This window comes from Mauremys mutica, chromosome 2 (genome assembly GCF_020497125.1).
Source record: "Mauremys mutica isolate MM-2020 ecotype Southern chromosome 2, ASM2049712v1, whole genome shotgun sequence".
NCBI lineage: Eukaryota > Metazoa > Chordata > Testudines > Geoemydidae > Mauremys > Mauremys mutica.
In genome coordinates, this window is record NC_059073.1 from 184,603,118 (window position 1) to 184,630,302 (window position 27,185).

Sequence of the window (27,185 nt, forward strand, 5' to 3'; positions counted from 1 at the left end):
TAAAGAGTTCTAGGAAGCTCAATAGCTTGTCCCTTCCACCACCAGAAATTGGTCCAATAAATTTTATTATCTCCACCAGCTGGTCTCTCATATATCCTGAGACCAACATGGCTATAACAAACCTGGGGAAAACGGTGGACTCTAAAAGCATTCCTATGTGGATTTGTACCAAAAGAATTTTAAATGTATTTGTGGGAGCCAATGAATTGGGCTGAAATCCAATGTTCTGAGCTGCTGTCTGCTTAGTCAAAGCAATACTTATCTTACAGCAGTAACAGTAGTACTACAAGATTTCTTTTCATATCAGAGTTAAGCTTATCTTAAACACCTCTTCAGTACAAAAAGTAAGGAGAAAACATCCCTTTTAAAACACATACGCGAAGTGAATCTGGCCTTGATGTTCACTGGCATCAAGTGAGATATACGGTCTTATTATTTTGTGTTCTGGGATATAGTTGGGGCATTATCCAATATCCAAGGATTTGAGCGACCTGTTGTAAGTACGTCAAAAAGATTTTTTTATTGACTTTGTTTTGTAAGTATTGGATCATAAAAAATGGGCATTTAAATCCCAGATACAGCCTGTAAATTTGAAATTTCCCATTAATTAACCTTCCTGTTTAGGGCTTGGAAGTAAGCCAGTGTTGACAGTACTCTGTGTATACATCCCTGAGTAAAGAAAAATCTATAATAATAATTAGCACTTCCATAGGGCTGTGTGTGCAAAACACAGTACAGACATTCATTAATGGGAGATTAGACTCCTAAGTACCATTAGTCCCGTTTCACAAATGAGGAAACAGACAGAAATGAAGCGATTTGCTCAAGGTAACATAGTGAGTCAGGGGCAGAGCTCTGCTACCACGAGCCCAGGCTCATTCCACAAGATCACAACAATTCCGTTCCTCCCTAAACAGGCCATTAAAATTCAATAAAAGACTATGGGACTAAGAACCAGTGGGGCGGCGAGACGGAGGAGACAGATCGGGTGTAGGGGGACAACTGGGACTAGCTGGGCAGAGACTGGGAGAGGGAGCCAGGGGCAGAGGAGACCCAGACTAGCCAAGTAGCTTGGGGAGGGAGATTAGGACTGGGAACGTGTGTGTGTGTGTGTGTGTGTGTGTGTGTGTGTGTGTGTGAGAGAGAGAGAGAGAGAGACTGGAAGCCAGGGCTAGGGAAAGAACGACTGGCTGAGGAGCCAGGAGAGAGGGAACGGGGACTCACTGGGCACGTAGACAAGACAGGGAGCTGAGAGTGAGATGGGGGCCTGGGGATAACTGACCAAAGGGATTTAGGGGGAGGAGAGAGACTGGGATTGGATGCCTGAAAGGGTGAGACGAGGACTTGTGGGGCAAGGAGGCTGGGACAGGGAGCTAGGCATGGGGAAGAGATAGGACAGAGAGAGCTTGGAGGGGAAAAGGCAGAGGGGATCATACTTCAGGCAGAACAGACTGTGCCCACTAGATCACACTCCCCTCTAAAATCTGCACTGGAATCCAAGATTCCCGAGTCTCATCATTCCTCTCCTGTGAACAAATATCTGTGAAATCAGTTGGCAACACATCTAACACCCCTCTAATGCTGGTCCACAGAGCAGATACCAACCCACTATTGCTATCAGTTACTCCACTAGTTCCTACAACAGAGGTCAGTGTGGCGAATCAGACGATTCCAACCCTGTTGATGAACCATGGGGGGGGGTTTCTATGATGCTAATGAAGGAATGTCTATTCTTTCAGTTTTTTTTTTTTTAAATAGGAAATTTCATACAAAAAACACATTGAAAAGAACATTACTAGGGTTGCAAAGTCAAGTACTCAAAAGTTAAGAAAATACCAGAATTTATGCAACCTTAATTCACCCCTCTTTTCCTTATTCATTAGGATTGAGTCTTGTATCATAGTTTGTGTGTATAATTTTAATTCCACTGACAGTTCTCTTGATTATCTGAAGACTAAAAAAATATCCCAAGTTATTCAGTATCTGTTTCCGCACCCAGCGCCCTGCCCTGTATTAGGATAATTAATTTGCAATATAAATATTAGCATATTAGCACTTGAATAGACATCTTCATTTTCAATACACTTAATGGACATTAACCAACTAATCCCCACAACAGTATTCAGAGAAGTATTTTACGGGGGGGGCAAACTGAAGCAAAGAGTTTGACTTCTCCATATGCAAGGCAGGTTTAGAACTCAGGAGTTCTTGGTCACTAATCCTGGGCTCAGATCACTCCTTCGTCTGAGACAAATATCAGTGCACTTAACAATAGCAAGGGTGAAATCCTGGCCTCATTGAAGTAAATGGCAAAACTCAGACTTTTTTCAGTAGGGCCAGGACTGCACCCTAAACATTCAGGATCTTTTGTTGACTATAACAGGATTCTTAAGAGTCAGCAAGCTAACAAATATACAGACGTATCAAAATTAAAACTAAATATTCTTTCGCATGCACATTTCAATCCAGCCACTTTCAGACATAAATATGAATATTAATTTGTAACAACCTCCCCCAATAATCTCAATGCTACAAGCAGAGTTTTATTTAAAACACTGAATGTTATTCCAATCCACGGCTAGTCACTCAAAGGCATTTTGCAAGTCTTAGGGAACTATACTCGTTGCTTTTCTTAACGCCAGGTAACCTGTAACAACGTCTGAAGGAAGCATCCGAATATAAGCAAATTCTTCAATGCTACTGAATCTCAGCTTGCTCTGTGGGTCTGTATAATTTGCCTGGAAAAGAAACAATGGCAGAGATACCATTCAGAGAGAATCTCAGTAAAAATGTCAAAACAAAACATTTGAGTCCATATTAATGTGTGTAACAACTAAGAAATTTATAAGATGTTACCATGTGACAAAAAGTAGTTTCCTCTTTCTTCCCTCACATGTCAAAACTTTTATGAGAACTAAACTGTTTCCTGAAAAAGCTTTTACATCAAAAAATGCATTAAACATAATAGGGCTAAAATAGCTTCACATATAAATCTACCCAGCAGAAAAAAAAACCTACCACAGCTCTCTAACATCACCCTAGCAACTGTGTGTCTGGTACAGTCCTTTACAAGGTAGTTCTCCAAAGAATGGGGTTGTTGCCAATATATTACCAACAAAGAGGCTGAATTATGGGTGGTCTGAGAGCTTTGGCTTGATTTCCCTGCTTGTGTTGGATTGTTTGTAGCTTTAGTTTTCTTTAAAATGGCAAAGATTTTTGTAAAGAAAAAGCTTTTGGATCTGTGACTGAACTGATAAGAAATTTGACCTCAGTGTTTTGCATTACTCCAGATTGCTGCTTTCAGCACCATAATGTAGCTGAGTGACACAACTAACATTGGTCTAGCTCAGGGGTGGGCAAACTACAGCCCGGGAGCTGCTTTCGGCCTGTCAGACTTTTTATCCAGCCCTCGAGCTCCCGCTGGGGAGCAGGGTCGGGGGCTTGCTCTGCTCTGTCTGGTGCTCCCCAGCCCCCGATTTACAATTCCCTTGATGAGCACCATCTTCCGGCATGCAGAGCCACACTGCACAGGCACGGCTTCACCATGCTGTTTCCGGGATTGGAAACACACATACCCTTTCCCTGCCTTCCATACGGCATCGCGACCAATTTCCTCCTGGTCTTCTATGGCCCCACCCTCGAGAGCCTCGAAACCACCTATCCTAGCTAGGGTGCCTCCGCCCATGGCAGTGCCTGGTACAGCTGCCTTGGTGTCCCTGCCAGCAGGGTCCTTAAGAGTCCCCTGTAGAGCCCCTTCTGCCTTCACCTCGGTAACATCCCTTATAGAGACCCCCATTATACACCCCACAGTGTCCCCCTCCCCCACCGGGCATTCATGGCCTGCCATGCAATTTCCATACTCAGATGCAGCCCTCAGGCCAAAAAGTCTGCCCACCCCTAGTCTAGCTTGTATCCTCCATTTCTGCTACATTTGGATTAGGGCTTCCTAGGTGAGGTTCCAGCTCCATCCCATCATCCCTCCCTCCCTGTTGCCCTAGAAAGCTTGAGCATATGTTAGCCATCCGGCTCAGCACATTGGGTAGAACCAAGAGAAAAGCTAATCTCCATGGTATTGTTCTCTCCGTCCTAGGCCCATCTGAAATAACTGTTGACCCTGTTCGTATTATCTTATGTTGTACCCGCCAGTGATTGGAGACCTTCCTTCCTTGCTCTCCCTGACAAGGGGTTTGGGATGGTGGAAGGCTCAGGCAGTGGAAGCTTGCTTGCCTTAAGAAGCATACCACCAAAGGAGCCAGGGGACAGGTAGCACTGCAGAAGAGCACAGGCTCTGTAGGTCCCCCCAGATTCAGGGTGTAGTGTTGAACCCCCTGCCAGGTCCATGGTGGGAAGGAAATGTTCCCCATGGTGGGAAAAATTTGGAGGGCACTCTAAAGTGAAAACTCGGTACGTGGCTATAAAGTAGTCAACTGCCAGGGCTGGTAATAGTTATGTAGCAGAGTATATTGAGGACTATTGCCATATAGCATTTTATTTTATTTTTTACAACACCACAAAACATTAACTTAACATGGAAAATATTTTAGCTTTCAGAAAATAGCAAATGTAAGACTTAATGAAGGGCCAATATCATCCCTGATGTAGTCAGAGTTATTCTGGGTGTATATTTGTAGGTACACCAAAGTTCTATGAGTTTGGGTCAAGGTGTGTAAAAAAATCTAAGCAAACATGTTGATTTTTAACGGACAATAGCAATAGGTTTTTCAGCTAAATAATAGCTACTTATTTATTGCATTTCATTAAATGTTTGTTAAAAAATTAGCAGAGTGTCCTGTGGCACCTTATAGACTAACAGACGTATTGGAGCATGAGCTTTCGTGGGTGAATACCCACTTCATCGGATGCATGTATTCACCCACGAAAGCTCATGTTCCAATACGTCTGTTAGTCTATAAGGTGCCACAGGACTCTTTGCTGCTTTTACAGATCCAGACTAACACGGCTACTCCTCTGATACATGTTAAAAAATTGTGATCCTGAGAGGATCCTCTACCAGTCTTACACTTCACACTGGAGGTCAAAATATTACTATATAGTAGATGTAATTACCATCTGATTTTCAGATAAATTATGTTAGAAGCAATCTGAGTAAAACTTTTTCACATATTTCTGCAATAATTAAACCAGATAAAAAGCAGAGAAATACAATTCTGCATGGAAAAAGCCCTCCACATTTTGTAAACTAAGTCAAAGGCCACAGATACTTTATCATGTTTTGAAGTATGTAATTATCTTAGTCTGTTTCTACAGCACCAAAGATGATCCATTTTCAGAAAAGGCAGAAGTTCAAGCATTTGAGTAATTTTTTCTGTTAGATTAGATTACTTTGTTCTATATGTTATTATGACCAAAGGCCTACCTTCTAAGTTTCAACAGAAGAGCTTGTGTCTAAAAATGCAAATGCAATCCATAAATAGAATTCTTTTTGAACTTTTAGCATATGCTGCATTAAAACTATAAATTGGCTGCCTTATTAGACCATTAAGGAATATAATTCCATCGAAAGAGACAAGAATCAACAGAATTCAGTTGTGGTGTTTAACATAACTGCTGATGTACTGATGGGAAAGTTTTAATACACTCCTCATTTTATATAAGACAGACCATTTAATACTTCCTTGCATGAGTAATGCCAAAGAATTTATTGCACATAGCATTTCTTGGGGAATCCTGCACTCCTCACAGGAAATGTTCTCACACAAATGCTATCAGATTTCTCACAGAGAACAGGGGGACATTTTTTGGACTAGACTTCTAAAATATTCCCTTACGTACTGTATCTTCCCATTAGGAAGTGATTTTAAGAATAAAGGTTCTACTTCTTATGAACCAATTCTGACTCAGCAATTTACAGGACACATCAGTTGTTAAGCAGGATATTTTTATCAGTCAAGAGAAACCTTCCAGCCATAGCAAAATAGGAACTTTGTCCCAAGATGAATTCAGAAGATGAAAAATTGAAAAAGCCAAAAGAGAAAAGAAAAAAAGCAGCGCTGAATGCAGTCAGAGAGATTATTTGGATCATGCTAGAGTAGTTACATTTACATAGCTCATTGACAGTGGGGGATGGGAAAAAAGAAGGGACGAGCCTGCTGAAGTCTGTAGGAAACCTACAGGCTTCCCCAGGCTAAATTTGGTCTCCTCTGGCTAATTAAAAGCCAAATTCTGACACATCTTTATGTAGCAGTGGGAAATAGTAGTGAGCACATGGATTAGAGAGGCTAACTGACCAATTCTGAAGAGGGTCAAGGCCAGTGTGGAAGGGAATTATAGAGCTGCTTTGGGAGGTGGAAGTGGAAAAGGCTTATGCAATTAAGCTCTCTCAGCAGCCCTCCCCTGTGCTAGGCCTGGGTTACTGCACCCCAAGTAACCCCAATTAGGGCTACTGTTAACACCTGCAAAGCAACTGTAAGGGGAGGGGGATGGGAAAAAGACAGAGGGGGATGAAGACACTAGTTGCATCCTCTTTTTTTCCGCTAAAATCTGTTTGGGAGGGTGAGGTAACAATAATACAAACAACCCCCCATTTGTCTATTTCATCCACCTGTTGCGCCCTGTCTTTCCTATAGAATGAGAGACTTCTGGATTACTTGTTTATGTGGCACTTAGTACAACTGAACCCTGATCATTCCTGGGGGATCCTGGGTACTACCATAATATAGATAATACTCTGGTTTAAAAACAAACTGGCTGGAGGGGAGTGGGCGAGCTATGTCCCAAATGACAGGGGAGAAAGGCATGTGTTTGAATCAGTGGTCCGATCGACCCTCTAGATTTAGGAGTTGCCAGCTGAGATCCAAGTGGCAGGTATCACTCAGATGAAGGATCCCATGGGAGACGTATTGTCTCCTCTGATGTCATCCACCAACTGCCTTTATATAAAATCAAAAAAATGATGTTAAAAGAAAATTAACGTTGCAAAGTAAAGCTCCCAAAAGTTAGGAAATGCCCAAATTAATGTTGTTCATACAAGCTTAATTCCAGCTCCCTTGTGTGTGTGCATTATGATACAATCTTTAGTTACATGATCACGTTCTATTTTTATCTCAACATTCCTGCGGCATTCAGTGCCCAGAATAGATGGTGCTCACTTCATGAGCAACTATTCAATGCTTTGTTTTCTCCTCATTGTTCAGTGTGTGGCCTTCCATCTTGTTTACCGCACACTACTCTAACCCTGTTCTGAACACAGAATTATTAATTTCCCCATGCACTCTTCTATGACACTCACCACTACAGTGTCTGAGTGATTCACAAACAATGAATTTATGTTCACAACATCTTTGCGAGGTAGCGAAGTATTACTAGCCTAGCTTTAGGGATGGGAAACTGAGGCACAGATATTAAGATAAAAAGCGTCCATCAATTTTGGGTTCCCAGTTTGAGATGCCCAGGATCTGATTTTTCAGAGTATTTAGTATTATATGGCACTTTCCACGTTCAAAGCGAAATTTCTGTTGACTTCAGTTGCAGTTTTTCTGCACTCAGCTCAGCAATTCCGCAAATCAGACCCTACATGCTTAAAGTTGGGTTCCCAGAAATTGAGGAACCACACAGTTAATTTAAAAATATAATTTAAGTGACTTGACTAATATCACATAGGAAATCTGTAGCAGAGGCAAAAGTAAAATCCAGTTCCCCAGGACAGCATGCAACTGCATTAACTATGTTCAGGGCAGATGGAGAATTTAGCTGCTAAATTCTAACAAGTCTCTACTGAACATATGTGAACTGACATTTTTTTAAAGTCTTATAATTTGGCCAAATGTGGGTGTTTTTTTCATAACAGCAGCAAAAGGTATATCCCTGACACAAAGACTACCACACTGCCAAATTTCAAGTTACTTACTACTCCAAATCATAGGGGCATTAGAGCTTCTCAATGAAACAGTTGTAAGAATTTTTTTGAAAGTGAGCCAAACAACATATTTTTCCCTAATCTTATTCTCTGCAACTGTTGAATCATTTTTCCAAATAAGACTAAGAATAATGAGCTGGCGACAGACACTGGACATAGAAAGTTTTAGTCTGAATAGTGAAGTTTGGAAAAATTATAAGCAACTGAAAACAGGGTCCTCCTTTCCTGTAATGGCAAATGTGAGCTACCAGCTCCACCTATAGTGTGTGTGGGTGAGGGGACCCAGACTCTACCCCTGGGAAGAGGCAGGGTAGGGGGACTTGTGCAGCTATCTCAAGGGGCAAGACCTTTAATCTGCTTTGGCTCCTTAGCCATGGAGTCCACCTAGGTTTTGGGAGCTATGTGATACAGAGGCAGTTTAGCTCAGGGTTTGGCTTTAAATCAGAATTGGGCAAACTACAGCCCGCGGGACCGTCCTGCCCGGCCCCCAAGCTCCTGGCCTGGGATGCTCGGCCCAAGCCTCTCCCCCGCTGTCCCCCATCACCCGCAGCCTCAGCTCGCTCGCTCCGCCGCCAGTGCAATGCTCTGGGCAGCAGGGCTGTGAGCTCCTGGGGCAGCGCAGCTGCAGAGCCCAGCCTGGCTCGGTGCTCTGAGCTGTGTGGTGGTGGCGGCAGCGTGGCCCGGCTCCACCCAGGCGGCGCAGCTGTAGCACCGCCAGCCACTGGTGCTCCAGGCAGCGCGGTAAGGGGGCATGGAACAGGGGGGTTGGATAGAGTTCAGGGTGCTGGTCAGAAGGCAGGGGTGTAGATAGGAGTTGGGGGGGAAATGGGGTTGAATGGGGGCAGGGGTCACGGGAGGGCAATCAGAAGGGGGGTGGTTGGATGGGGCGGCAGGGGACAGTCAGGGGGCAGGGAGAAGGAATGGCAGGATGGGGCAGGGGTCCCGTGGGGGGCCCATCAGGAATGAGAGGAGGGGTTGGATGGGGCAGCAGCGGTCAGGGGCAGCCAGGGGACAGGGAGCGGATGTGTGTGGATGGGGCAGGGGTCCAGGGGGGCAGATAGGAGGTGGGGGCCGGGCCACAACCCCCTCCCCTAACCAGCCCTCCATAGAATTTACGAAACCCAATGCGGCCCTCAGGCCAAAAAGTTTGCCCGCCCCATCTCTAAATCAATGGGACATGTTTAAGTACATTGCTGAGGTGGGACCTACCTGAATACACAGGGGGGATAGCTCAGTGATTTGAGCATTGGCCTGCTAAACCCAGGGTTGTGAGCTCAATCCTTGACGGGGCCTTAGCAATCTGGGGCAAAATCAGTACTTGGTCCTGCTAGTGAAGGCAGGGGGCTGGACTCAATGACCTTTCAAGTTCCCTTCCAGTTCTATAAGATAGGTATATCTCCAATTATTTAAATTATTTATTTTTTCTAATTTTGTGTTGTGAGAAATTGTTGCGTCTCGGTGCCTCTCAGGCGGGCACGGACAAAGCTCAGCAGTTAATGTGATTGGTAGCAAAGTCATTTATTTCTCTCCAGCATGCTCTTATATACAATTATGGCAGGCAATCAAGCAATTGCTAATTGGTTAATAAAATACACACAAGCACAGCTATAACTTCATAGGGTAATTGTCATCCTGTACAACTTTCTAGTTTATTATCCTGTTTACTGCCTACTGGCAGATGAGAACCAGCCCAAGGCCAGCATCTCACTACACAGCTCACAGCCTAATTAGCCCGTCCTTAAAGCCTAAACACTTCAGCTTCTCACATTCCCATCTGCCAAGTTCCCACAAGAAATGAGATGCCAATTTAGATAAGTTTTCAAAAAAAAAAATACTTACAGGAAGTCCTGAAATATCAGAGTATTTCTTGGCTGGTTTAAAGGAAGGAGGAGCTTCGATATTAAAGTCTAAAAGTATGTCAAAGAGAGAAAGGAAGATATTAACTTCTGCATTTTATCTTTTCAGGGTCACATTTGTGGTTTTTTAAAATAAAAATAACAGTTGAAAAGATAAACAATTGTTGAAAAACAATTATTTTACTAAAAGAAATTTCTATTGACTAGCAACAGTGAGGCAAAGAAACATGAAACAGAATTAGCTGAAAACATTTAGCTTGCTTTCTTTATACACTAAGTATCAGAGGAGTAGCCGTGTTAGTCTGGATCTGTAAAAGCAGCAAAGAGTCCTGTGGCCCCTTATAGACTAACAGACGTATTGGAGCATGAGCTTTCGTGGGTGAATACCCACTTCGTCGGATGCATGTAGTGGACTCTTTGCTGCTTTTATACACTAAGGCCCTCATCCTGTTTGCCTTACTGACAGGGGTAAGGTGAGCAGGATTGACCCCTCAAGGAAGAAAAATGCAAGAGAGCTATTTGTACTGCATTACAAACACCATGGATTCATGTAAGTCTTAATGACAATATTTCCTCTACAGTCGGAAATATTATATCTGCAAGAATAGTCACTACGCCTGCTGTACGTTAAGACCACCAAACGTTGCTCGAGACTGAAGCTTTGAAATACTGTAATCCAGAAAAGCAAACTAATCTTTTAAATCAGATAAATCTTTAAGCATGTGCCACTTTAAGCCTGGGCAATGACCTAGAAAATTGTCTGAATACTTAAATGAAATGATAGAAATTGCTATTTTTTTGGTGTCCCTTAGACAGTAATAGCATTGCTCTTGTATGCAAACATTTATTCAGACACATCTCGGTATGTTTCATTAGTTTAAAAAAACAAAACGGTAACTTGACAAAGTATTGATATGTACAAAAATATCTTGTACATGGCTAGCTTTTCCCTCCACATGCATCTGATTCAGATTTTATGGATGAAGGATTCCAATTTAGCAGATCAGATCCTTTAATCATCATGTGCACTATAAGGCAATAATTCAAAAGATATTAATGCCATAGGCAGCTGTTTTAAAATATGCAATTACATTTTTTTTAAATGTTGACATTTACTTTTACAAATAGAATGTAGTTGAAAATAGCAACATCAGCAGATTGTCAGTTATAATAGCCAGGAACACACAGTAGTCTGCATTTTTCTACAATAGTAGTCTCGAAAACCCTTTTAAAAATGGCAAGTTATTTTTGGACAAAAAACTACCAAAAAAGTCTCAGAGGCTGGATCAAGTAACTTGGGCTTGCGCTACGGATCTAAAATAGCAGTGTAGACATTCCTTTTCAGGCTGGAGCCCAGGCTCTGAGACCCACCCCTCTTGTGGGGTTTCAAAGCCCAGACTCCAATCTAAGCAGGAACATCTACACTGCTATTTTCAGCCCCATGGCGCAAGCCCGAGTCAGTTGACCAGGCTCTAAGACTTGTTGCCACAGGGGTTTCTTTGCAGTGTAGATATACCCTGACAGGCTAACAAATAAAATATTAAAAAATGCAAACATACTCAATTCCTGTGGTGCTTTTTGATTTCTTGTAGCCTGCCCAGATAAAAACGGAGGGGTAGATTCTGCCTCTCTTATTCATGTTGAGCAATTCTTCACCCCATAAGTAGATCAAGGCAGACATGGGGCTACTCAGAGTACCACTCAACATGAATAAAAGTGACAGAATCTTGACCTGAGTAAGCAACTCAGGACTTGGTTCTAGTAGATTTATTTTCCTCACAAACTTCTCTCTCTCAAACAGGCACAAACTTTCTAACACCACTCCCAATTACATGCTCCATGTTCGTCTCCATTTGGTTGTGGGGTCAAGCTGTTCTTAAATATATCACTGGAATTTGTTCAATCAGAATACTGCATGCATAGATAAAATTTAGGTTCATTTTAAAGAAAGTAATTTGTGTGGATTTTATTATTTATAAATACATGCAAAGCATCTAAGCAGCTTACAACTAGGATCATTGAGTTGCCATGGCAATGCCCTTTCAGAAGCAAGAATTTGTTTTAGGTTCTTCCAAGTTCTGTTCTTCTTGCCAGCTGCTGCTCCACCAATGCCAGAGTGCTAGAATTAAAACATAGTGTTTAAGAAAAAATAAAGATGACTATTTCAAAATATGACAGACATTTTTATTTCATAGCCTTTACGATATGCCTCATCTTGTCATGAACCATTTATCATGCTCACTTATTTAATCAACAGTCTAACACACTGTACACTTTAATTTCAGTTGCAAGAAAAACAGATTTTTTTGAATTGTGTCAAAACTAGTATGTTTAGGATTAACAGAAGGAAATTAAAATCTTTTTACATGGAAATAGAAAATCAGTCTGGTTAGGGTTAGTCTGAGATTACAGGATTCAGCACTTGTATGCACTTCCCATCATATTAAAACTGTTTACTATGGGGTTGTAGCTAAATTGTGATTATATGTCTAAATTCTCTTTTGCATGGCATATACAAAATTACAGGTGCAGCTGTACCTCCAATAAGTGAAAAGTGATTGTGCAAAAATACAACTGATCCTGTAAAATGTAATCAATGCTATAAGAAGCCTTGTGGAAATCTTATTTTTCTTTCAAATGAAACAAGACAGCAGAATAGAAAAGGAGTAATAGAATGTTGTACTGGAAAGATTATTTTGCATTTTGAAAGCTATACTAAAGGAAGCCTTGCTATAGTTATTATAACAGTAATTTCAGTTATCAAATGTGATTGCTGTGGAGTAATTTATTTATGTCCCTCAAGAGGAAGACCATATACAACATACCGTACTACTTCTAAATGATGAAAGGACTCAGCTTCTCAGGCCTGGTCTACACTACACGTTTAAACCGGTTTAAGGAGCGTAAAACCGATTTAACGCCACACCCGTCCACACTAAGAGGCCCTTTATATCGAAATAAAGGGCTCTTTCAATCGATTTCTGTACTCCTCCCTAATGAGAGGAATAGCGCTAGTATCGGAATTACCATATCAGATTAGGGTTAGTGTGGCCGCAGATTGACGGTATTGGCCTCTGGGTGGTATCCCACAGTGCACCACTGACCGCTCTGGACAGCAATCTGAACTCGGATGCAGTGGCCAGGTAGACAGGAAAAGCCCCGCTAACTTTTGAATATTTCCTGTTTGCCCAGCATGGAGCTCCGATCAGCACGTGTGGCGATGCAGTTAAAAATCAAAATAAAAAAAAAGCTCCAGCATGGACCATGCGGATGTGATCGCTGTAAGGGCAGGCAAATGTGTTCTATCAGCGCTCCGTTACAGAAGACGAAATTCAAAATCATTTTTAAAAATTCTCCACACAGACGCCATAGCAGGGACTCAGCACACTGCTGCGTGACAAGCATAACGGAAAGCCAAAGAATCAAATGGACGCTCATGGAGGGAGGGAGCGGGGACTGGAGGACTCAAGCTATCCCACAGTTCCTGCAGTCTCCGAAAAGCATTTGCATTCCTGGCTGAGCTCCAAATGCTTCTAGGGTCTAACACAGTGTCCGCGGTGGTTCAGGGCATAGCTCGGCAATTTACGCCCCCCCCTCCCCCGCATCCACCCCCAGAAGTGAAAGGGAAAACAATCCTCTCGACTCTTTTACATGTCACCCTATCTTTACTGAATGCTGCAGATAGACGCGATGCTGCAGCAGTCAACACCAACATCCTCACTCCCCCCCCGCCCGCCATGGGTGGCTGATGGTGCAATATGGCTGATATCCATCGTCATCATCAGCCTTTTGGCACATGGGGCAGTGCAAAAGGACTGGTAACCATGCTGACTAGCATCCAGTGAGGTCGACCATGGGCGCCTGTGTAAAAAACTCTTGATTTTTTATGGTAGATGGTGCAATATAGCTGGTAACCGTCTTCATCATAGCAACCCTTCATGTGTAAAGAAAAGATTCAATTGCCCCTGGACTAGCAGCGGGATGCTGGGCTCCTCTCCTCCACACTGCTTAATGTCCTGTCTGGACTATCATAGCAGCTGGAGGCTGCCTTCCACTCATTTCTCACTAACAAGTCACTGTGTCTTATTCCTGCATTCTTTATTACTTCATCACACAAGTGGGGGGACACTGCTACGGTAGCCCAGGAAGGCTGGGGGAGAACGGAATCAACAGGTGGGGTTGTTGCAGGAGGACCCCCTGTGAATAGCATACAGCTCATAATTTCTGCGGGATCTGACACAGATCAGCTGTGCTCTCTGGTTCTATGATACACTGGTTCCCTAGTACACTTGCCCCATATTGCTTGTCTGCCGTTGCTTTCCCAGAGGAAGGAGTGACTGACGACATTTATCCAGAACCACCCGCGACAATGATTTTTGCCCCATCAGGCACTGGGATCTCAACCCAGAAATTCCAAGGGGTGGGGGAGGCTGCGGGAACTATGGGATAGCTACAGAATAGCTACCCACAGTGCAACGCTCCAGAAATCGACGCTAGCCTCGGACCGTGGACGCACACCACCGATTTAATGTGTTTAGTGTGGCCGCGCGCACTCTATTTTATACAATCTGTTTTGCTAAACCGGTTTATGTAAATTCGGAATAATCCCGTAGTGTAGACGTACCCCTAGTTTTACTTCAAAAACGAACATTTTCTTATAGCCAGAAGTGTTCTCTCTGTTAATAATTACTACCTACCATGTCAGCCTTATCAAAACTCTCACAAAATTCTGCAAACACATTTTGGCTGTATTTTTATAAATTGGTGTGTAAAGTGCTTGAGAATGGGAGGTGGTGAGAATGGTAAAGTAGATGAATAGGATTCACTGTGAAAAGATTTTTCCATGGAGGTGACTGTAAGATACTGTATTCGGGGAGGATGCTCATGAACTAGTGATGCATCAACTTTTTTTTTTTTGGCAATGAATATCCAAAACGGAAAGTAGATGGAACATTTAGCTCTATGAGTAACACCCTGGTAACCTAGATAGCACTGAAAGAGAGACTATTGACAGATACCACAGTCATTTCCATCCCAACACATTTGTAATTCAGATTCATTTCATGGATTTTTCCCCTACCTCATCATGTTATTTGGCCTATTGCTGGCACTTATGACGTGATCTAAAGCCAGTGGCAAGACTCAGCCAAACTGGAAATATACTAATTATTACACTGTGAAGAATGTTTGGTTTTGCTTTAATAAAAGGAAGAAAAATCAGAAGCTATAATTTTTTTATGGTATATTTTGCTTTTAAATCCACTAAAGCAAGATTTAAATATCTGGATTTAAGGCCTGATGTTGCAAGGTGCTCTGCACCTTCTGGCATCTGAACAGATCGAGGGATTGAGAACGGGACTGACAGTGTTTTCAAATGTTTAAAAATACCAACGGGGATGGGTGGTGTAACAATGACACTTGCTGATTATACTTTACTTTAAATAGCCAGAAAGTGCTATAAATTGGATTTACATAAGCAAGATCAGCATAATTTCAGTGCTATATGCTTGAGAAGGCCCTGATCCTGCCTGTGGATCTATACAGATGGATCTTTATGCCTGCATGGGGTGCCTTGGAAATTGACAGGGTTTTCTTCCTAGGCCTACCCACAGAGACCCAAACACAGGATTTGGGCCTAATGCACTTGTGTATTTCTTGTAAAAGGTATTGGACTGATAGCTTTATTGACAGGAAAGGTACAGTAGTGGTAGAGGTAGTACAAGGCTCTCTGTACTGTTCTATGAATGTGCCTCCAATCTGTTCTGGAGGGATCACCTCTAGCAGTTTGAATGAGTGATACAGAAAAGCATTCTCTATCCTGGATCTTCCTACTGAGACTGCCAATAACTAAACTGATATGAATTTATGTCTGCTAGGACCTGGAGTGAGTCTCATCTTATATGATAGCAATCAAATGGCAACAACTCTCAAGTGCAAATGAACTCAGCTGCATATGAGCTGGTGACTTATGGGAGAAAGGCTCTAGATCCCATTATCAACCCTTTGATCTATTCAGTTGCCAGCAGGTGCACAGCACCTTGCAGCATCAGGCCTTAAATCAATATATTTTGGGATTAACAATTAACGGGCAACTTCTTCCTTCCTGCTTTTTATTTTTAAATTTGCAACCAAAAATTCTCTCTTGTGCAGCAAACTAACACTTTCTCGGTTTTTGGCATACTTTTAAAAGTTAAGTTATTTGACTATTTTCTTCGCAATGAGATTAAATTAAAATAAAATTATTTTAAAAAAAAGTCAACAGAATTGTTAATCGCAGCTCATGGAAATGAGGGTTCAGAATAAACTCCTAGAATTTCCCTCTGATTAATTTGTGTCAAGTGTGAGACAATTTTGTGGTAGTTTTCGGTACAATTTTACAACTAATTCTGCAACAGTGGTACTAGATTCTGTACCCACCTCAGATTTCATGCCTGTGGATATCAGCAGTTTCAATTCAGATATGGTGAAATTCACCTGAGACATGGAGGGCCAGCCCAATGCATCTGCACTACCCAAATCCTGTACTCAAGCTATGTGGAGAGGCTCTGGGCATGTGAGCAGCTTCTGCATAAACCATGCAATCCAAAGAGGCTGGTGCTTAGAGGAGAGTTCAGAGGAGCAAGGAAGTAGTGGTCTAAATGCAGAGCCTGAGACTCCGGGGCAAATTTCACACCCCTGTCAACCCCCTGCTCAGCAAACTACACAAAGCCTGAGCATTCAGGCTTTATTCTGTGGGATGGTTGCATCTGATTCATACAGAATTAAATTACAGGGATCAAATCTTTCTTTTTGAGCAATGGCTTCGAACTAGCACTCTGAAAAGGTTACTGGTCCAAAGAACATTTGGTAGAGTCTGCCAACAGGGTCTGAGCCCCGGCAAGTAGCAAGATAGCAGATATTAAAACAAACAAAAACCCTACCACAATGACATCATCTTGCTATGCCTCTATCCACAATTTAATTCTGATGTTATTTTAGCAGCCTATACTTCACAAATTGCTAGAGTTTCTACCACTTGAAAGCTGGAATGCCAAGATTTTAGAGAGTAGTATTTGTTTCTAGCTCTAATCATTGAGAGAATGGCTTCTAACATTATGTTGGAAACAAAATTATTGAGGGGGAACATAATGGCAATCACTAATGACATGATTTATTTTTAGTCCCTGTAGGGGTCTCACCCCTGCGGTGCCTCCTGCTGGTCTCTTCCGGGAATTAGCTCTGCCAGCCTTGGAGCGCCCAGATCCCGGATGACCCTTTCTCTGGGTGATGCCCCCCATCCCCACCTCACCTCACCTCAGTTGTAGGCTACTGCCAGTCACCAACTAGCCCCCATTCCCTGGGGCAGACTGCAGTATAAGCCACTCATCACTGGCAAGGAGGCTTTGGGCCTGCTGCCTTCCTCTGCCCTTGGGCTGTCCCCTGCAATCCCAATACCTATTCGGCCTTATACTAAGCCTGCAGCCTGGGGGGTTTCCAGACCGGAGCTCCCCAGCTCCTCTGGCCTTCCCCCAGCCCTGCTCCCCCTCAGGTACGCTCCCCAGCAGCCAGGCCCCTCCCTCTCAAAGGCTAGAGAGTCTCCTGAGCTCCTGGCTCACAGCCTTTTTATAGGGCCAGCTGCAGCCTGATTGGGGCATGGCCCAGCTGTGGCTACTTCCCCAAGCAGCCCAGGTTTCCCCTACTCTAGCCCTCGCCAAGGGCTGTTTTAAGCCCTTCAGGGCAGGAGCGGGTGACCACCCCACTACAGTCCCATTATTTTGCAACCTGACTGGGCTTAGGAACAAATGCCTCATGCACTTGAATGGACTGGATTCCCAGATTTACCATGGTATAAATTGTTCACTTCCAGCCTTAGTGGTTTGCGAGATACCAGATCATAAAACTATTACAGGTACCTTGATCTAGCAGCAGTGCTTTTTTGGACTTGGGTCAGGACTGAATATAAGTGTTGCCTCCGGACTAGTGTCATTTTCATGTTCTGTAATTTAATGCACACTTCAGCCATATCCTGGCATGGATTTTGAAGCTGAATTTCTTTAAAATTGATGGTATGATGTGGACCCTTGACGTGGCTCCTAATCTTACTCTGTTAGTAGGAATATTAGCAATGTAGTAATATAGAAGCTTAGTTACTATTTCATTTAAAGTTTGAGAATTTCTAATTGTTAAAATACTTACAATGAAGTTTGGATCCTTAAATGGCAACGGTTTGATGGCGGCTTCCATTGGCCCGGTATTGGGATCCACACTCATAAATTTATTCTCATTCATGGTCTCTGCACCTACACTCTGCAAAACAAACACACTCTCATTGCTTATTTGTTAATCCGAATATGTTTAAAAGAAAGTGAACATAGCTTTTTTTTTTTTAATCTTGACAGTGCCCTGTTAAGTTTCTATTCAGTCTGTATCACAAGTGACTGAAATATAGCAAATAATAAATACACAAAAATTCCTAGGTGAAATTCTGGACATATTGAAATCAGTGGGAATTTTGCTACTAGCTTTAATGGTCCCAGCATTTCACTCCCTAACTCTTCTTTCTTGAAGACCAAAGGGACTAGGTAAAAAGCTAACAGCACTTACAGAACAGGCTGACAATTATTTCCATATCCTGCCCATATGCTTATTGTGCTCAGATTATAAAAACTCTTTCCATAGAAGACGTACATTGCAAGACATTCCATGTTGATACATGTTCTTTTAGATAGTATGCAAGGCTCATTAGTATTAGTGAATTACACAAATGCACCTAGAAAATGATATATATCAGCCTGTGATACAGCATATCTTTATGCATGTAATTACGAAGACAACCACATGCATAAGCAATTACAAGCTTACGACCTAACTCTGCAAATGGCACACTTATTTGGGGAAATATATCACTCAGTGATGGAATTTTTTTTTCCTTTTCTTTCCCTGCTTCTTATGTGGCATCTCCTTTCCTGGAGGTTTGCAACATGGTAGCCCATTCTGTACAATGATCTGCTAATCTCTTTGTGGATGAATAATCCCTTTTATCCACCCAGGATACCACATCATTCGTCCAAGATCTTTTTTTTTTTGCCTTATGTTTTTCTGCCATCAACTTGCCCTTCCATTGCCCATAAACACGCTTTGCCAGCAGAACCTCTTAAAATGTGCCGTGCAAATCTAAGATTTTGACTACTGTTTTCTGAGTTCCAATCATGTCCCATGCTTTTTTGTTGGTTACTCAGTCAATCCATGATATCTCCAGAATTCTTCTATAACAACATAAATCAAAGGATTGCAATATCTTTATTACTGATTGTTCGAATGTCTATTTTCCACAGCTGTAATATGACACAGACCCAATGTAAGTTTTTAAGAGTTAGGAACCTGCGTCTTTAGTCTATTTAACTAATCAATCAAACAGATTCATGAAAGAAAAATCTGAGCATGTTGAGTAAAAATGCATTCAACAAGTAACACTGAAATTAAATATTCTGTCAAATACTGAAATGAAATTAAAAATTCAACAGTGATGACATTTTATTTTTCAAAATTACACAAGATCTCAGTTGAACCTGTACAACTGGATACATTATCATTACAATGTCAATCCTACTTCCATTAAAGTCCATGGCCTAAACCCAGTTCTGCCCCGACTAAGGACAGTGCAAGTAGAACCACTAATAGACTAGGACTCTGTCATTGGAGAGGAATTAATCCAGAAACAGAAGAGAAAAGCACAAGCTTTTGTGTGTATTTATGGAGCAGTGAAGAGAATGAGTCCCACTCCTCTCAGTCCTTAATTGGTAATGCTAGTGAGTTGCTAGGTCTGAACCTCTTTCCTACCTTGGCCAAAAACAATGCTATATTCTTACAAATATTTATACTCTCATCACATAATTTTAGAAGCTAGTATTTCAGGTTTAAGGAGCAAGCATTACTCTAGAGTTTTTCTTCAGAAAGCTGGGACTGAAGATACAAAATGATTTTTGATTAATAAATAATATCCTGCAACAGCATCTTTTAGCTGTCTTTTTGTGTCACTGCAGAGTCTTTAACTGAAGGAGTCAGCACTCTTAACAAACCCCTGTTTTCTTTCAATTTTGTATGTTTTTGTTAGTGGATTATAGTTAGAGCTGCATAAATAATTGATGTTTCAGTTGCTGGCATATCTGAAAATCTCAAAAAATTGTTTTAGGTCAAGTGAAACACTTTCAATTTGGAGCATTTAACTATGTTTAAAAATAAAATCAAAGGAAACAAACAGTTATTTTGAAGACTATAATCAAAACATAATAAGCACTGGTCCAATATTTAAAGTCAAAGCAATTAAAAATATTCAGAGGACATCAGATGGAGGAAAGAGGGTATTACTACAAACATAAGCCCTGATTCTGCAACCAGATCTATGCAGAGCCCCATTGGATTCAGTGGGGCTCTCTACATGGACATGGGGGTTCACCTGCTTGAATTCAATTGCAGAATCAGGGAATTGGGCCCAATATTACAAACAGTATCGGGTCTAGTGGTTGACATAAATGGGATTTTCACACTCAGTTGCAAATACAACACCCAGCTTTTGCAAGATCAAACTCTTAAGAAATTACAGGTTCTTAGTATAAGACTAACTACTGCTATATCAAGCTAGACTGAGAATGATGGTCAAAACCTAAAGTCCTGGTAACTGAGATAAAAACATGCTTACAAGACATGACCATCTCATACAATGAACAGTCATCACTGCTTGTATTAAAACTTTAACTTACTGTAGTACTGAGATGGAAGAGGGATATTTAATTTAATGTTCTTGTCTTTTTGGAAGAATGTAAAAGAGTTTCATTGAAACACTGTTTCCAGAATAGGTTCCGTTCTTAGAAAAATTGCCTACACTGCTATCTCCTGAGTTCCTCTAACTAGAAAGCCTTTCAGCTCCCTTTTCAGTATAAATTCTGAATTAAAATCCTCAACATTTTAATTACGAAGTCAAATATTTTCAACAATTCTAAAAATTGTTTCAAAATGTGCTTCAAAATGCCAGTGATTTAAATCACAAACATCACTTATTGTTTCAGACTATTTTTTTAAGTTTCAAGAGGCAAAATAAACATTCAAATTAATTTTAACTAATATGATCCTGTTTTTCTATTATAATACCCATACAACTTGAAATTGAATAATATAACGATAAACAAGAACAAACCACTGCTAAGAACCTGAAAGACGTCAAAGGATAATTAGTGCTCAGTAAAGGTATCCTCTCCCATTCTAACATTAGTGAAACAAGTCTCCCCGTGGTATAGCTCTGCTTGGATTTAGAGTTTGGCAGTAAAGAAATTAATTGCTCACTTTCTAATCTTAGTAAAACCAGAATTAAGAGTGGGCTTGGTTCTCAAAGCTCCTTTCAGTCTCAGTTTTATTAAATAGTCAGCTTTTCAGCAGCACAATGAGGAAGTATATATCTTAAAGAGAGATATCCTGCTCAATGTGTGCTGCTAACCCTATATCACCCAGTGGCTAAATTCCTGCTAAATTCATACCTCCTCCCCAGTTTACTTCACAATTCACCCAGCATTTGGATAATAACCTAAAAATAGCAAGTACTTTGTCATAAATATAATAAAAAATAATATTGTAATAGGCTGACAGTGTTTGCCTGAAACAACCTACATTAGCAGCAGATGTTAATCCTGCTGGGAAAGGATTAGGTACGTTTTTCTGACTTGGGCCCCAGTTCAGCAGAGCATTTAAGCACATGCTTAAATCCATCCCTATTTGGTAGGGCTTAATTATGGCTTGAGTGTTTTGATGAATAGGGATGGACTGCTGCCCAGTGAGGGAGATGAATAACTACCCCTCTTGGATAAAGGAGAGGTAAGAGTCTGGAGGAAGAGGGCCTCTGGCTTAGGCAGAGCACTCCCAACAAATGGGCCACAGAAGCAGACAAGTCTGGGGAGCAGATCTGAGCTGAGTTTTGCTACCTTAATGTTGGTTTCTTTGTTAATAAAGCCAAACCCCAGGAATGAGTCTAGTTTGGACTCTAGATAACATCTGGATTGTACTGGTAGAGCAGGCTGGGAAAGCTGCCTACTTGCACATTAGTTTCAGTCCTAGGTTTTGATAGATTTATTCATTTTTCTACATATTTTGTTCCAGATTCCCTGCCTCTGATGTATTATATTTCACATCTCATCCCCAAAGATTTCTTCATCCATCTGGTTTAATTTTGGGAGAGGACAGCAGAAACTTGTAGAACATGGAAGCAGAACTCTTTGTTTTGGCTGTTTTGAAGTGGAATCAGCAATGTGGGTTTTTGGGGGGACTGAGTTCCAAGTCTAATTAGTTTGCTTTGAAATTGCTTGTCTGCATTTTAAGTATTTCTTCAGTGAAACTACGTAATTCTCTAACTTTTAAAAAGGGGATGAAAATTCCATATTGGAATAACTGATTTATGCTGACGATGTCATTTCCCAATCCATTTGGACTACATTTAGTTTGTGTATTGTATTTTATAATTTGGTTTCAACTTCATTGTAGTATTTTGTGAAAAAAATATTTAAAGGTGTGTTTGTTTTTTACAGCAACAGCTATCAGACCCATACAATGCTGGCATCCTACTGCTGACACAAGGACAATGGTGATATGGATTGGAAAGAAACTGCATGTATACACTATTGTAGGAAATTTATCTGATCTTATCCCCCCTTCTGCTGGCTGTTCCAAACAGTACCTCAAAAACTGCAATTCCAAATGGGAGTACTTGAGGATAAAAATTCCAAATCAAAGTTTTGTTTGTGAAACTGTGACCTGATATTAAACTCTATAAGAAAAAGAAAGATGGGAACTGTTTATGAAGTAAAAAATATTATTTTTAGCCAATTTTTACCATAGATCTTATGTTGAGTACTTCAGTTATAAATAAAGATAATCTTCTATGTCGTATTTTTGTTTTCATAATAGCTCTTATTGTGTAATACTTTTAGTATTGTGGTTTTGCCTCATGTAGACAACCAGTGTGAACAGTAAAGGAGCTTTGATGCTTGATCAGGCCCTAGAAATCAATAGCAAAATTGCCACCGACTTCAGTGAGCGCATGATTGGGCCTGAAGAGGGCAGACTTGTCTCTGACCTCTGTATAATGAAGGGCTGATAATCTGTATGCAGTATAGCTGTAGTCGTGTCAGTCCCAGGATATTAGAGAGACAAGGTGGGTGAGGTAATATCTTTTACTGGACCAACTTTTGTTGGCAAGAGAGATAAACCACCCTATGGCTCGAAAGCTTGTCTCTCTCATCAACAGAAGTTGGTCCAATAAGAGATATTACCTCACCCATCTTGTCTCTTTGGTTATTACAGTAGTCTTTAGATAGCTGACTCCTAATACTTCTTTCAATCAGGAAATTCTACATTGGAATTCTTAACTCGATAATGTCCACTTCCTGTGAGCCATATGATTACCTATAGCATCTTTGGAGTATAGGTTACACTTCAAAGCTGTGATACTCAACTTGTCACATCTTTACAGGATTGCATAACATCCTGTGACATCCTGATTACAGTATAATGATGTAGCAACTGGCCAGGGAGTAACATGGTATTTAAAAACTGAGGAATGGGTTAAATCTGTATTTTCACTGGTAGCAAATTAAGGTAACTGAAAAATGCATATTGAAATTCACCAAAGAATGCCACTGGGTGATAGCAACAATAGCAGCGGACTTCTCAAAACAGGGAATAGACTTTGAATGTCAGATATTTCCCCGAATACCAACTAATACTAATCATACTGTAACATTTATTAAGCTGTTTTAATATATTAGCTCTCACTTTATAACAAGCTTCCTACAGGTTTTTTGCTTTCTGAATATTTAATTCCTTTAACTCTAAGTGGTGAAGCGACTGCAGATACTGAGAAGCTGAGCACCAATACTCCAGAAGAGGAAAATTAGCACTATAGATCACTGGAGATGATGTGGGGGCGAATTTGTCACAATTAGATGGGCTTTATTCTTAGATAAAATGATAGCTTTGCAATATTGGTGGTAGGAAAATTTAGAATAGTGGATTCCCCAAAACAAATGCACTGAAGTCTCAGTAACAGCATCAGGATGGGATAGTAGCACTCCCTTCTGAGAGTCAAGATTAACACCAGATATTCATTTTTGTGACAGAAAAGGGGATAACTATAAAGATTTATTCAGTAGCATGGGGTCCTGGTCCATTACTAGGGCTCTTAGGTACTACAGTAATACAAATAATAAATAATAATGCACAGACAGCACAAGTCTTCCCAACCTGGTTGAAAGTTACTGGTTCTTGGATTCGGCGGAAAACATTTCTCCTTCCTCCCTATTGGAAAAGGAAACCTGATGCAATTCCCCCAACCTTTTCTTTTTCAGACTTCTGGCATATATTGGCTTTTTAAGAGCACTCTCCATTCAAGAGGATCAAAGGCTTTCATGTGCTTATTTTGGGTGAGGAAAAGAACCGAGAACCAGAGATCTTGGCTTGAGACTGTTCACATACCAGGAGAAAATACTGCATTTATACAGCAAGTTTTGTTCTGAAGGAGACTGAAGAACATCATATACTAAATTAATAAAGAACCTCAAATGTGGATAGCAGTGAGGCTGGCATGGGTACTAAGTACATGGCCGAATAATATTCTTATAAACTGCAACCAGCCAGTATTATGGGCAATATGCTCGTGCATACAGTATAAATGAGGAGTAAATCCATTTAAGTTAATGGAGTGTCACTGTTGCCACCTCAGCGTAAATAAGATGGAGACTCAGGGCTCACACTGCCTGATCATACTCCCATTGATTGACATTAAAGGCAAAAATTTCATTAGGAGTAGAAGTGTGCCCCAAAAACTCACAACAAAAAATGATACTCTTGCTTAATTACAAGCTATTTTCTTCAAATGCAGCCGTGCACAAGTTAGAAAGGAAAGATGAAGGGGTATTAACAAGGAGACAAACTAGATTAGTTTTCTAAGTGACCTATAACCGAAAAGCAGTTTGTTTATAGAAAATCTGGAGGAAATTGGTCAATCTCCTTTGCCTTCAGAGAAATACGGCAATATTCAAGCCAAACCATTTTTCCAAGCCAAAGTTACCAGGAGGCTAAAATATAGAAGTGGATGCTTCATTTATGGAGGGAAAAAAGCTTAACATATTTTTCATTGATGATGCCTGAATATATTTATAAAAGCCTTGAAAAAGAATGGGAAAAAAATCTGTCCTTCCCCTGCCGCCAAACAGCTGAATGGCTCAGCTGAATATGAAGTGTTACTCTATGCCAGTGGTCCCCCATGCGGTGCCTGCGGGCGCCATGGCGCCCGCCGTTGCATTTATGTGCGCCTGCCTAGTGCTCAGCAGGGGAAAGAAGCCACGGCCCTGTGGTTGCTGGGGACAGAACTCCAGGGCTGCGGGCGCCGGTGCTCTCTGTCCCCAACAGGCGTGGGGCCGTGGCTTAGCCGGAGAGAAGCTGCGGCCCCACATCTGCCAGGGACAGAGAACTCCAGGGCTGTGGGCGCCAGTGGTCTCTGTCCACGGCAGGCGCGGGGCTGCAGCTTCTCTCCGGCTTCAAGAAGAGAAGCCGCGTCCCCATGCTTGCTGGCCACAGAGAACTCCAGGGCTGCAGGTGCCGGTGTTCTCTGTCCCTGGCAGGCGTGGGGCCCGCCTAGCACCCAGCAGGAAAGAGATGCCAGGGCCTTCCGCCTGCTGAGGAAAGAGTACTCTGGGGTTGCAGGCTGCGCAGCTTCTCTCAGGCTTCTCCCTGCACTACCCAGAACTGCTGCAAAAAAAAACAAACCCCACAACAAAAAGAAACCCAAAACCAAACTGCTCCGCCTCTGTGGAATGGACCAAATGCTGCCCCGTAGCATGTGCTGACACAGGCACCTGCTTGCTCCACTGGTGCCTGGAGCCAGCCATGTATATGAGTATTCATCCTGCACTGATACTGCTGTTTTCTTGTGCTTTGCAATTTATTATTTTGTTAATATTTTGCTCCAAAATGAGTGGTTCAAATAAGAGACAACATACGTATTAGATCAACCCAGAGTGGGAAGAATATTAAATATGATGTTTTTTATATTATTTAATGTACAAATACAAAATAAGCCTTGAAAAATTACTGGCACCCGCCATACTCTTCTGAAAACATGAATGTGCTACTGGCCACAAAAAGGTTGGGGACCACTGCTCTATGCAAATTAACTCAGAAAAAGGTGACTGGAGTTGAGAAGTAATTTAGCTTGCTGTAAAAAGCATTTTCTTGTTTGGACCATGGCATGAAAAACAGTTAAATTGCAATCTAAATAAATAAAGTGAAAAAAGGTTACACACTGTAGAGAAAACGATCTGTACCGTATTCCTTCAAACTTTTCTGTTTTGAAATGGCTTGAAACATCTCATATTCCATCTGCCTGAGAAAGACAGACTAAAATGTTATTCATCCACTAAAAGACTGAACTGTCACAAAGTGATGGATAGCTTTTCTATGCTCTCCATAGAGCATCTGAACACCATAGACTCCAAGTGCTCTTGATTAAAGGGCGACATACTCATTTAGTGTCCCATCACTGACTGAGCTTCAAATCACTACCATTCAACTACACTTGTGCTTTCAGTCACAAAATACTTGACCAACATGTATAAAATACTAAATTACTTTAGTCACTTAGATATAGGTATAAAATACCATAAAACAAAAGGTCTATTAAACTGCATAAGGGTTTGAATTTAAAATTAAAAATGCAGCCAAAGAGAGAATAAGATTTTAATTACATTTCTAGTCCTCAATCTCACAAAACCTAAAGGCAAAAGAGCCAACAATTTCATGACACAAGAAATCCCTTTTCACTGGTACAGCTTATTTGAAAAAAGAAAAAACTTGAATTTACTTTTTTTTTTAAATTATTAAACTTTCAAACACAGAAACAGACTGACAAGCTTTAATAAAAGCTTTGGTTTCTTCTCAATAGATTTCAGATGTCAAAACGTATTTTTCCATTTAAAAACTCAAGCACTATGCTGAACAAAGTTCTTATAACCTACAGATATTTTAAGAAAACACCATTTTCTAGGAGGGAAAAGCCTCAATAAAATGTAATTGGGAAGCAACTGTGGATAGCTTCCCACAATGCCAGGAAAGCTTGATTCAATTTGCATTTGCCACAAACCTCCCTTCAGCTTAAATGACTGCAAAAGATCTCTGACTTTTAGATTTCATTTGGTGGGTTGGGACTATTTCTTGTTTATAACATTTGACAGTTTTCTTTATTACGAAAATTGTAACTCAGTGGCAAATGCAGGAGCTGAATAGCATACTAAAGAAGCTCTGCAGTTAGGAAACTTGGGATGTGTAGAATGAAAAAAGTAAAGTATATGTTATGACATACATTAGCAGGAGTAAGACTGAGCCCAGTAAACAGAGAATAGTTAGGGTTCTTTGAAGAAAATATAATTTCTCCT

General features: G+C 41.1%; 1 protein-coding gene across 3 annotated transcripts in view; it reads right to left on the minus strand.

Moving 5' to 3' along the window:
* Positions 1-1,144: 1,144 nt before the first annotated feature.
* The window catches only part of INO80C (INO80 complex subunit C), a 41,087-nt gene continuing 15,046 nt past the window's right edge, over positions 1,145-27,185 (minus strand). For 2 of the 3 annotated variants that reach the window (XM_045007305.1, XM_045007307.1), the window contains exons 2-5: positions 17,908-18,018; positions 11,740-11,851; positions 9,716-9,783; positions 1,145-2,738 (exon numbers count right to left, since the gene is read on the minus strand). In XM_045007305.1, coding sequence (XP_044863240.1) covers positions 2,607-2,738; positions 9,716-9,783; positions 11,740-11,851; positions 17,908-18,018 — 423 coding nt within the window. In that variant the 3' untranslated portion in view covers positions 1,145-2,606. Of the gene's footprint in view, positions 2,739-4,948; positions 6,891-9,715; positions 9,784-11,739; positions 11,852-17,907; positions 18,019-27,185 lie in introns of those variants that run through there. The other variant, XM_045007306.1, reaches the window with a different exon arrangement.